This window comes from Argentina silus (genome assembly GCF_951799395.1).
Source record: "Argentina silus genome assembly, chromosome: X".
Taxonomy (NCBI): domain Eukaryota; kingdom Metazoa; phylum Chordata; class Actinopteri; order Argentiniformes; family Argentinidae; genus Argentina; species Argentina silus.
In genome coordinates, this window is record NC_139653.1 from 18484008 (window position 1) to 18496905 (window position 12898).

General features: G+C 43.0%; 1 protein-coding gene across 1 annotated transcript in view; it reads left to right on the forward strand.

The window, feature by feature from the left end:
- Nucleotides 1–1504: 1504 nt before the first annotated feature.
- LOC310822267 (heparan-alpha-glucosaminide N-acetyltransferase) overlaps nt 1505–12898 on the forward strand; it is a gene marked incomplete at its 5' end in the record, with an annotated part of 37669 nt that continues 26275 nt past the window's right edge. The window contains 3 exons of the mRNA XM_083694614.1: nt 1505–1624; nt 2031–2152; nt 5328–5446. Coding sequence (XP_083550740.1) covers nt 1505–1624; nt 2031–2152; nt 5328–5446 — 361 coding nt within the window. The remainder of the gene's footprint in view (nt 1625–2030; nt 2153–5327; nt 5447–12898) is intronic.

Genomic DNA, 12898 nt, shown 5'->3' on the forward strand with positions numbered 1-12898 from the left:
AAGTTTGACAGACAAATGTCAGCGTTACAGCTCTTGTTGAGGTGCCTCCAGTGACGTTTCACTTTACCAGCGTATTATAAAATCCACCACTGTTGCCCATAACAACGCCATTTCTCTGCCCAGCCCTTTAGAGAGGAAATTAAAAAAAAGTTATTAATGTACGATATTCTATCTTTGTGAAAGTATGACACATGTCTTTAGTATCAGTGCTTACTGCAAAAGTCACTGCCTGTTCCTATCCACAGACTATGAAGGATACTGATGATAAAAAAAAACAACAACACTGATTTTGGCTGTATGACCTATATCCCTTGCCCTGCTCCAATGCATGTCAGAGGTTAATGAGTTGCTCTACTGTGAGATTACCCTTGTGAACTCAGCTGTCACAAGGAGTGCTCAGGGAAATGAACTAGTTAATGAAATGAAAGGAGGGAGAGGATGAGGCAAGTGATCAAGCTTGACTGGCATTAGGAAGGATATAGTGCTTCAGTGGTTTAGTTCCCCTGCAAAGGATCCACTGTAAAGGATTTGCTGACAGTGTCTGGATCGTGTGGCAGTTGTGTTGGGGTTGAGTGGTGGGATGGCAGTTTGCAGTATTGTGGCCAGAATATTTGACATGCCTAGTATTGATAAAGATTTGTCTGAGGTCCTCTCTTTTTCTCCAATGGCATCACCCTTTGAATGAACAATCTCTTTCCTTGTCTCTCACTGAGTGCATATAGCAGGAAAATACAATTAGAATAGAGGAACTCTGGTGGCGTCAACCAGGACTGTCTGCCAACAAAACACTGAGTTTCAGCCATGGTGGATGAACCTTATGCTACAAACATTTAACCACTGATTGTATAACTAGTTGAGGCATGTGTGTCCCTGAATCTGACACTATGTGTGTCATTCTATCCCCTTACTCCAAAAGATGCATGTGCACTCCATACTAAATGAAAGGAATGAGAGCAACTGCTGTCAACACGCATGCATGCTGCCCTTTGAACACTGTTTATATTGGTTGGTGTCATAAAGAAGAGTAGCAGTGGAATTGTTTTGTAGTAGGAAATGGAGCACAGAAGAATCCTCACCGAGATCCTGATCTTGTTCCTTTTTACAACTGGACTGAATGCAGGACACTCATATACAGGTGAGTGCCCTGTTTTCGCTGACAGGTTTTGTTTTGGGGGAAAAAGTTCAGAGATTAGATGCAATTTTTTGCAATTAGGACTACAAATCCACTATACTGTATAATATGCTGAATCCCAGTCCTAAACAATCAATAGATACTCTGGCTATGGCTTCATAATGCTAAATGTAAGAATGAGTAGAGTTTCTGAATTTCTATGCATCTGTTTTTTTTCTTGGTTTCATATTGTATCTTTTATGTATCTTTTTTGTACACTATCGTGTATGTGCCAATCATTTTCAGACGAGGCGCACTGATTACTATCTCTTGTATCGATGATTTAGACAAAGCTTTTAATGTCATTGTAAATCAGTGTAAATCACTGTCAATATGAAAAGGAATTCATTGCATTTAGGGCATGTTCTAAAAATGGATCAGGCATTGCTTACAGTTCATAACCTGCTACCAGACAGAGTGGATGTTCTCTACACCTCTGATTACTGCTACAAGGTACTGAACATCCATCTGAGAGGTGTGTGTGTGTGTGTGTGTGTGTGTGTGTGTGTGTGTGTGTGTGTGTGTGTGTGTGTGTGTGTGTGTGTGTGTGTGTGTGTGTGTGTTGTCCATATAAAATATACATAATGACTTTCAGCTATGAATTGGACTTGTCCAAGCTATGAATTTTGTTTTATTCTTTCAAGTTTCAACATAATAGTACATAAAACACAGTTTTTCTGACCATGAGTATAACAATCATGCACATACACATGAAGTCTATAATGTACTATACTAGTGTCATGGTGATTTTGTATGCCTGTAATACATACAGTTGCTATTGTGCCCTTATGCCCAAACATCACAGACCTTTGACCTGTTAAAAATGTCACTTATTTTGTTACTTGTTTATCTCTCCCAGTGTGTGCTCCAGCCCCTGGTCAGTGTTAAAGATGGCTGCCACAATATGTCTGTCGTTGTGAGCACCACCTTTGCTCTGACACTGCAAGTAGAATCACGAGCCAGAAACACAATCATCTGCAGGTAATTGAATGTCTTTAATTTAAAGATAGCATCTACAATACATAAACCCTACATACATACAGCCAACTATGACTTTGATGGACTAACATCATGTTGATTTGATTTCTAACTAATGTGGTTCCCTGCTTATACAGGTGTACTTGGTTTTGATTATTGGAGTTTCTCTTCCATTGTCAATTGGTTGAGGACTTGACACAGAGCAAAATCTACTGCATTGGCATCCAATGATTACATCAGCAATCCTTCCGATTATTTACTATGTTGGGAGCGTAATCCTGACCTGCCTTCTGGTCTTGAGTGATGCTACTACTGAAAAGACTTTGCTGGGTATTGATCAGAGGCCGTTTTGGGGTTAATAGGAGCTGACACTCCAATAATGATGAAAAGACTAATTAAGGTTTCAAGGCTACTCGTCTCATGATAAACTCAAAGGGTTGTACAACAAGAGGAGGCAGTGGGTATATTTATAAACAATCAGAACTTACAAGATGTCAGGGCAGAGTATTCCATTTGGGGGTCAACCTTAAACGTCCTCTGAGGGATCTCGTTTCACATGACAAGGCAGGGGTGGTTTTGTCCTCCTCAGCTGAGGTCTAGTCTTGGGTTTACTAGATCAATGTTGAGGTCCCTAACCAAACTGAGCCTCTATCGATTTCCTTTCCCCCTTAAAAAAAACACTCCAAGTGATAGCCAGTATGTCAATCAATAAGAGCTGGTAATGCACATTTTGGGCGGCTGAAACTAGAGATGGTTAGGATATAGCTGAGGGCTGCACTTCTGGTTTGTAGGCACTAGGTGTCCCCCATGAGCTTTGCAGGTTTCTGTGAGTACATTTTCAAGGGGATGGTGTGGAGTGGACCACGTGCCTCAAATGTCAAGAGGAAAACCATACTCATCAGGTTCAGGTTCAGGTTCAGGTTACTTTATTTGTACCCGTAGGTAGATTTGTTTTGCAGTTGACACACATTTTAGGAACAACACAAACAGCAGACAAACGTAAGTAAAAGTACTCGATGTTCCAATCCTCACTAAAAACTAAAGATAAAATAATAAAATAAAATCGACTTGTTTATCGAGTGATGGCTGCTGGAACAAAGCTATTTTTATACCGCTTTGTTCTGCACTTTGGGACTATAAACCTTCGTCCAGAAGGAAGAAGCTGAAATTCACCGTACAAATGGTGGGAGTCAGTTATCCGCTGTAACTGTCTGGTGTACAGGGATGCTGGGTTAAGCTGTGACTCACCAATCAGCCTACTAGACCATTTGAGTCAGAGAATTTCTGTACATTAAGGATACGTTTCCGAAGCATGACATCAAAGAAAAAGCTAAAGTTGATTAATTAAAAGCACGGTAGAATAAGGTCATCATGGTTTTGTCAATGTGGAAATTCAGTCAGGTTTCAGGTCTAATGATAGCACAGAGACTGCTCTCACTAAAATTATCAGTGATCTCAGACTAAACACTGATGCTAATAAGATCTCCGTTCTTGTTCTCTTGGATTTAAGTGCAGCATTCGCACGACTGATCACGAGATCCTCATCAATCGTCTTCAAAACTGGGTTGGTCTCTCTGAAAATTCTATGTCAGTCTTGGAGATCATGTATCGGATGAGTATGATATATGTTTTGGTGTTGCACAAGGAAGTTGCCTTGGTCCCTTACTATTCTCACTGTATATGCTACCACTTGGCGACACTATCAGAGCACACAATGTAAACTTCCATAGCTATGCGGATGATACTCAATTATACATCTCTGTTGAACTAAATTATACTAATGCTATTTGCCCCCTCCTAACTGTCTATCAGCTGTCAATAAATGGATGAACAATAACTTTTTAAAGCTAAATGAGGACAAAACTGAAATCCTCTTACTTGGCCCCAAAGACAATCGGGCTATGCTTTTAAACAGCCTTGGGAATCTAATTCCCTTGATTAAGTCAGAGATTACAAGTCTTGGTGTTATCTTAAACTCTGATCTGAGTTTTATTTTCCACATTAGCAAGGTGACCAAGATGGCCTTTTTTCATCTGAGAAACATTGCCAAGGTGCGGCCGTTTTTAACTCAGCGAGATAAAGAAAAAACTGAAAAACTGATTCATGCTTTTATTTCAAGTAGACTTTTTACTGGCCTCCCCAAGAAATCTATAGACAGACTCCAACTAATTCAAAACTCTGCTGCTAGGCTATTGACAAAAACTAAGAGGAGAGAGCATATCACTCCAGTCTTAACTGCTCTGCACTGGCTCCCTGTATCGTTTAGAATTGACTTCAAAGTCCTTCTACTCGTATTTAAAGCATTAAATGGGCTGGGACCATCCTACCTTACTGATTCGCTGCCAATCTATACGCCCTCAAGAGCATTCAGGTCCTCTGCTGCTGGCTTATTTAAGGTTACTATCAAAACCCAAAAGAAAATTGGTAATGCGGCATTTATTAACTATGCCCCTAAACTGTGGAATGTGGTACCTCAAGAAATCAGGGAAACAAGCTCAGTAAACATCTTTAAGCGCCCGTTAAAAACCTATCTCTTCAATTTAGCTTTCAATTGGCATTTTATCTGTGCTATCTCTGCTGATTTTATTGTATTGATCAACTATCTATGCGACTAGATTGAGTGATGCTGCTTTTATTGTATTGATTAATTATGTTATAGTTGTTTTTGTTTTTAATCTGCTCTTGCACTGTATTGTATAGCACTTTGCTGATGTTTTGGTTGTTCTCATTTTTTAATCGGTTCCTTTTTCTTTCTTTTGCACAGTATTGTACAGCACTTTGAGCTGCATTCTTATGTATGAAAGGTGCTATATAAATAAAAGCTTATTATTATTATTATTATTATTATTATTATTATTATTATTATAGGACAGCTGGTGCCCCTTTTTGCACACAGCTTCACAATTTGCTTCAAAGTTCAGTTTTGAGTCAATAATTGTCATTAATTATGTGAGTCAATAATTGTAAAATTGCACACATTCCACTGTCTGACTCTTTATGGATGTGGCTTCATGTATGTTGGCCTGTCTTATAAAATCAATTATCATCAATGCTCAATGTATATTTGTACAGTAGAATACAATCAAATGCATGCTTTTCAGGTCATTACTCAAAAGGTTCAATTATATATGTATATATGTGTTGCCTCCCCCTGTTGAATGCATTGTTGTTGATCCAGGTGGAGTCAGACATATGAAGAAGCTGGCCATTACTCTGTATGGGTCCGACAGTCAGAATCTCCCAACAATGCCACATGCTCTCATACTGTTGATATCAGTCCAAGTAACATCTACCTGCGTGAGTAGAGACAACTGATTTATTTTTATCATAAAGAATGTAGTGTCATTTTGAAGTGAAAACATCTGGACAAGCATTTTTCTATAATTGAAATGACCAATTAGTTGTATTCATGGAAAGCATGCAGTGCTTATTTGATTCATTATCAGTCTTGCTTCTTACAGCTTTGCATTTATTTGCAGTCCACACATTTGAGGTAGTCTGAAATATTACCGGAGCTTGTAGTGTTATTTCATTAATTTCCAAATTGTGTCAAATGGTGTCATTCACCCAAGTTTCGTCAGAATGGTCCCATTGGTGTCAGCGATAAAGCGTGTGACATACGAATGGACAGAATTTTGTCACATACAAATGGACAGAGACCGATCCATAGTCCTCTCCCTGATTTCATCATGGGGGACAATCATGGGCTGTTTTTCTATTTATACAAATGTCATTTTACACAGTGAATATCTGTTTGATAGAGCAAATGCAAGGGATTATAAAAGTAAAACAGGACTAATGTATTTCTGAATCCTCAATATGCCTAAGCCTAAGACTTTGATCCTCGCAGTTCCTTATTGAGTCAGCAAAGAGGAAACATCAGCTGTGTTGTACACTTCTATTGAGAAGTAATTCTCTCTCATCTCATGGGACAAGATGTGTATCGATTAGATAAGACAGCCTTTCTTGAAAAACGGATAAAAGAAACGCTTTTCTGTTTGTTTTGGAGGCCATCCCAAGCAAAGGGGATTGTGGGTAATACATTAGGGAGTGTGGAAGGATTAGGGCGTAATGGGATTTTGAAAGCGTCTCTCTCCATAATGTACACTCTCCTTAACAATATTGCAGATTATGTTGTAGATTAGACTTTTAGGCCATGTAGCCATTATATGGCAGATATATGGCCAATGTGACTGCACCCCCCTTTGTGTGATGAGCTTCCATTAGCTTCACTGTCTGGTAATTATACTCAGGCCCCATAGGGCTCTTGCTGCTTAAGTGATGGTCTGGTCATCAGCACTAGCTAAAGGCACAGGGAGCAGGATATACATTTGACACAGAATGTGTTGCTGTCCAATGACTCCATCTTTTATCAGTCCACTGGAATCAAGTTCACTCTCGAATGTTATCAGTACTGGATTCTGTATACCAAAGACCACAAGTCACCTGTAAAAGACACAGATCGTGAGCAATTTGTGGCAATGATTACTATGTAGCGTTAATTTAACTAAAATACATTAGAATTAGATTGGACATGGTATGTGAATTCCATGTGAAAAAAGGCATTGTTCCTTTGCTGTATTTTAATGTCCAAAACTCTACTTGACTTAATAATGTTGACTTGACAATGTCATTAATCCCAATTATGTTACCAACTATTTAGTTGGTAATGCAGATGATCCTACTATATTTAAAGGGAGTTGATCAATGAAGCCAACAAATAATTGTCTTTGATATCATATTTCTATTTCCTTTTGAGGATAACTAATAAGTATTCATACACCAAGGGCCCGATGCATTACATACATCTACTGTACCCTCTCCCTGATGTGAGTTATATGGGGTTTTTATGAGTGGACACTAGAGAGGGTTGGACTTTTTCAGAAGTGATTCTGGCTGTTTTCAGAGTGGATGTGCGTACTCAACCGTGGTTAAAATGGCCTCCTATTGTTTGTTTTTCCACACAAAGACAAACAGGGAGCACCTTGTCTCTGCTTTAAGGCCTGCAATTACGTTGCTCTTTGTTTTCTATTCTAGAGGTCAATGATACCTATTTAGTATGTGTCCTGCAGTTTACATTCCACACTATATGGCATTTATCTTCTAATCTAGAGCAGTACATTGTGTTCATGCAGAGGATTAATCATGTTTTTTAAAGGAGACAGTATATCGTGTTGGAGTATAACAATTATACTAAAATTGGTGAGATCTTGATCTCAGCTTGAGACCTTGTTTACTTAAATAGCATAATGATACCAAAATATTTTGATTAAATGATTTCACAGTTCCCTATCAGTCGATGGGATATGGGATATGTACAGTATGGGATATTCACGCCTGTGTACCCAATTTGCTGAAACCCTATTCAATCACACCTGGAAAAGGTCAGGAGTGCTTTGCATGGTTGACCCCGGCCCAGGCCAGCCTATATAGGCACCTGCAATGTACTGCCATTTCACTCTTCATTCGCTTATTCGCAAGCCTGTCTGCAGTGTTCCGATAGAACCTAGCTACCTAACTTAACTGTTCCACTGGGAAGTTCACAGCTTTCCCCGGGGTGTTATGTTGCGTATTCTTCCTCTTGCTGATTTAGGCTTCACTCTTACCAAGCGAAGTTCTCTCTAGTTTGGTTCGCCAACAACAGATGGAATTAGTCACTAGCCTGGCTACTTTCTCTCGGGCCCCTCGGGTGCCATGCGAGTTTTGTTGCTAGCTGGTGGGTGAGCTCTCATAGTATACATGACCGTCGAGGTGCTCCCCTCATTTCCTACTGAAGTGAAAGATCTCTTTTACTACACAAGTGAAAGAAAGGGTCTAGTTTGCCCCCTCGTGTTTAACACATGAGTGAACACGTGGTTGCAACTTGACTTAGCTAGCCAACGGTACACAAGCGTTAGCCTGCTTCCCCCACTCCACTGTTATTAGCCTGGCTCGCTAGCATTCGCTATGCTAGCTGGCTAACAACAAAGTGCTTTGCTAGTGAAGAATTGGTAAAAAGACATAGAGAAAGAACTGAAAGGGTTAAGAACAAAGACTTTTATTCCCCAGTACAACTTCAGACAGTTATGGACATGATAAAGCGGACTGCAGACAAGTGGTCACACAATAATACAAGTTAACATTACGTTATATCTGACTCCAAAAGATATTTCATGGTTAATAAGGATTGATAATGATTTGCGCATCCCTGTGTGACAGACACTCAATCATATCGGATCCTAGATTCCTGGTCATAATTACATCGTGCTCTTTTAACAGAACCTTTATCTAGCACACAACATCACATTAATGCACCTAGGAAGAATGAGAATAGAGTATCAACAAATTAACCAATTGAATAGTTTCAAAGAAACATATAAAATAAAGAAACTGTAGTAAACTAATGGAATTTTAACCATATGTCTAACGCTATGGTGCCCATCACAGGCCCAAAATCCAAAACTCAAAACTCATAGAAAATCTTCCTGTCTTTGTGCTTAAATACCAACAATAGGACATCAGAGACATTGATGGGAGAGGCCTGTTGGCCTATACTATATACATTACAATAGCAAAGGAATTGACAACAGGCGCAATATCCTCATCCACCAGGCATGCTCATTCAACTGTAAATAGGTGTTCTGTGCTGAGAGAGGGTGTTATTGATCAGCATTCACAATGGAAAATCAGACGATCACTGTCTTTGTATCAGCCACATTTAAATACATTTAAATCACATGGCTGGCGCCACCAAATCCGTCTACACTAGTAATAAACTCACACAAGGTGATTACTATGAACCACTACCTGTCTAATGTCTCTTGTAGTTCCTTGAAGGTTCAACTTGACTTTGTGCGTCAACATGTGTATCACGTGTTCCTACTGGCTCGCATCCATTTGACCTAACTAGCATACAAGTCACACTGGGCTTAACCATGGGGGAATTTACACTTACCTTGGTAAGCTTCTGTCTTCGCTCTTCCCCTGTGTGTGGTCCGATTGGAAATAGAGAAATAGATTAAAGAAGGCGTATGCTCTCGTTTAGCGGAGGTTCTGTGGGATTTTCATCTCGTGGCCCGCTTGCCCCAATGTGTACATACAGGAGGATATCTTATATATCCTTCAGTTGGGGAGCTGCTAAATGTAAAACATGTAAATGTAATGTAAAGCTTGCTAGTTTGTCGGGAACTGCGACAAGAGCCAGCTTTGTGTGTTGTTGAGCTACTGTGTGACCTGTATTACAGGTCTCCCCACACACTGCATAGCGGTTAAGATGATGGAGTGGTATTATTATATATATATATATATTTTTGGAAAAACTGGCTAGTTGGTCTCACCTGTGCAGGCAAGCATCCATCCATGCATATGCGTAATCCTGGCTCCCAGATTGCCTATCATCAGTTCAGTCTATGTGGGTTAAAGCCCCTCTCCACCACCATTGTCATAGACATGAGTGATGCGGAGTCAGTGGACTAGAACTCCCTCTCGTGGAGACCTTGGCTGAGAACCTCGATCCCAGAGGGACGTGTTCCTCCTCCTCCACCATGGCCACCCTGAAGCTTGAGAGCTTCAATGCTGGCACCTAGGACAGGATTTTCAGTGTAGGCTAAGGAGATGTGTGACTTCCTGGACCGGTGGAGCGTGAGAAATTGATTGAGCTCCGCCTCATTGCTGAGGCTACTGGCAGAGTGATTGGGCATGTGGTGGTTGGCCAGAGAGCTCTCTGGCTTGACAAAACTAAACCGTCGGAGAAGGAGAGGAAACATATCCTTGATGACCCGTCGACCCCTCAGGACTGTTCAGGCAAGTCATGGTCAACATACAGACTAGGGTCGTATCCAGGAAGAGGGGAGTGGAGGCATTTCACCAACCTTGCATGCCTCGCGCTGCACAGGTGGTGACTATGAAGCCCCCCCTATACTTCAAGATCCCCAAGGTGCCGCAGCCACCTCTGATCACAGCGGCACGGGGACCAGCCCAGACCACCCAGCAGCCATGCCAGGACACACTGGGACATGGGCGTCACTCTGCCTCCTGCTGGGACCTTTCCCGTCCCATCTCGGAGGAAGGAGTCACATGCCTCGGCTCCCCCGGCCAGGGGGCATCCTGTCACACAGGCACAATGTTTGTCCCAGGTGTAATTCACAAGCCCTGTTAGCCCCTGAGTGGGAAGGCCCACAGGCCTTTGGTATGAGGAACTTCTGCAAACAAGTTTCTGCAAAAGAATAATTTGTTGCCAAACTTTCATAGGCAGGTCAGCTGGACCTTCAGGCCTCTGTGGGGCAGGGTATATGTTTGCGCGACTCCGCCAAGGGGGCTGTCACTGCAGGTACCCCTTGTTCCCCCTGGGGAATGAGTGGGGACTCTGATGCTTTATATGGAGTAGTGGCGCGTGTACGCAGTCTCTCTCTGGGTCCTACAGTGGACCCCAGGTACTGACTACAGTTTGCAGGCCCTCCACCATGTTTCACAGGTTTCGTGCAGTCCACTGGACAGGGGAACGCAGCCCGAGTCCTCAGGCACTGAATTTGTTGGATACAGTCCCAAGGGGCTGTAGAAGCCCAGCTTCTACAGGTCCCCAAGAAAGGGGTGGGTGGTGGGGGGGTTGGTGCACCCCATCCTGAATATATGCCGTCTCAACAAGCACCTACAGACCTACCGCTTCCGAATGCTCACACATTGCATTCTGTTGGAGTCTATTCAACCCAACTAATGGTTTACCATGGTGGACCTCAAGATGCCTATATCCACATCAAGAATAGTTTATCAGGTGATTTCGGAGGTTCACCTTCCATGGCACGAATTTCAAATATCTCACCTTACCATTCTGTCTCTGGCCACACTGACACTCACGAAGTGTGCCGAAGCAGCCATTGCCTTCGGGACAAGAGCTTGAGGGTCCTCACTTACATCACCGATTGGTTGATATGTGCAGTCACCTCGGTTCAGGTAGCAGAGCACACAGCACTCCTGGTGTAGCACCTGCTCATCCTAGGCTTCTGGATAAATATTCCCAAAAGCCTTCTCACACCGACCCAAGATACAAACCTTGTCGGTGACTCTGGTCTCGTTCTCGGCTCGAGTTGCCCCCACCGTGGACAGGTCTCATGTACCAGACGGCTTTGTTGCTAGCCTTGACCACGGTCAAGAGTGCTAGCGACCTCCATGCACTCTACCCGGATGTCATCCAGGAGATGTGGAGACGTCATGGCAGGATCACCGTAGAGCTTCACAGGACAACACGCATTGCCATCTGTCTTTAGCGATAAAGGATCGCAACCTTCCTCTGGGCATGGACACGCTGGCTCTTTATGCATTCACTCCTGTCAGCCTAATTTCTTCCTCTCTGAATAGAGTGAGGTTGCACTATCTTTTCTCCTGATTGCCTCGCATTGGCCAGGGAGACCTCGGCAGGCGGAGACAGAACAGCTTCTTTAAGCACAACCGTGGCAATAGGGGACGCAAGGACTTGCTATCCCAGTCGCAGAGCCAAATATTCCACCCGCACTCCGAGTTGATGGATCTATGGGTTAGCGTGTCAGAAGTTTACACACGGAGGGCTTGGCCCGGAACGTGCTAGAGCCCCCTCCACAGCAAGTCTACACAACCTCAAGTGGAGGGCATTTGAGGGTTGGCTTGGGAGGAGTGGTGTGGTGCCTTTTCAGTGCTCCACTCCCACAGCTCTCTCCTTCTTACAGGACCAGCCATTAAGGCTACATGGCCACCATCCGGCAAGCTATGTTGGTCCTGGTGAAGTGACTTGGGTTTCCCCCCTGGTCTGTCATTTTGCAAAGGGAGCATGCCGCATCCGTCCGGTCTCGAGGCCACCTTTCCCATTTGGGCCTTATACCTGGTTCTTCATGCACTTACGAGCGCTTGATCGAGCCTTTGGTGATCATCGACTTTGAGACATTGTCTTATAACACGGTAACCATACCGGCCGCGTGTGTGCGACAATGTGAAAAACATGTGTGAATGCCGAACATTTAGGTGCCCCCATCAGATGCAATTAAGACACGCAGGAGAGAAGTAGCTTATGGACGCATTATTGGAGTATTCTAACAGGGTTTCTCCTCAAACCAATGAACAGATGGGAGAGGCGGGACTTCTGAAATATCGCTTGGTGTGTAGCGTCTCAAATAGGACCAGTTTCTATTTCAGGCGCGGGGTAAAACATGCGCTCACAGATGCAAGCAGTGGTGTAGATGAAATGATTGAATAGAATGGCAGAATTCAAGTATTTTGCAATGCTCGCATGATGTTGCCGCATTCACGTGGCCAGCATGGTTTCCGTGTAAGATAGCTTTGTTGCTAGCCTTGACCACGGTCAAGAGTGCTAGCGGCCTCCATGCGCTCTTGGTTCATCCTTCATGCACTTAGTTTGCCCTCTAGGGTGAAGGTACGTCCTAACACCGCATTCGTTCCCGATGTCATTTCTATGGCGTACAATAGTCGTGCTACTGAACTGTTTTCCTTCCATCCCCCACCATTTCTTCTTCAGAGGATAGGTGTCTAAACACTCTCTGGCCAGTGTGCGCACTACGCATTTAGAAGGACAGACCTATTGATCTACTGTTTGTGTGTTTGCCAACCTTGGGTAGGGCACTATCCAAACAGCGCCTTCTCACTGTATAGTGGAGGCGTACAGCTCCCTTTGGGAGTCCAGGCATATTCCACTAGAGGAATTGCTACGTCTTGGGCTCTGATCAAGGGCATCTCTGTTCTGACATTTGTGCTGCAGCCAGTTGGGCTCCGCCTCTCACTTTGTGA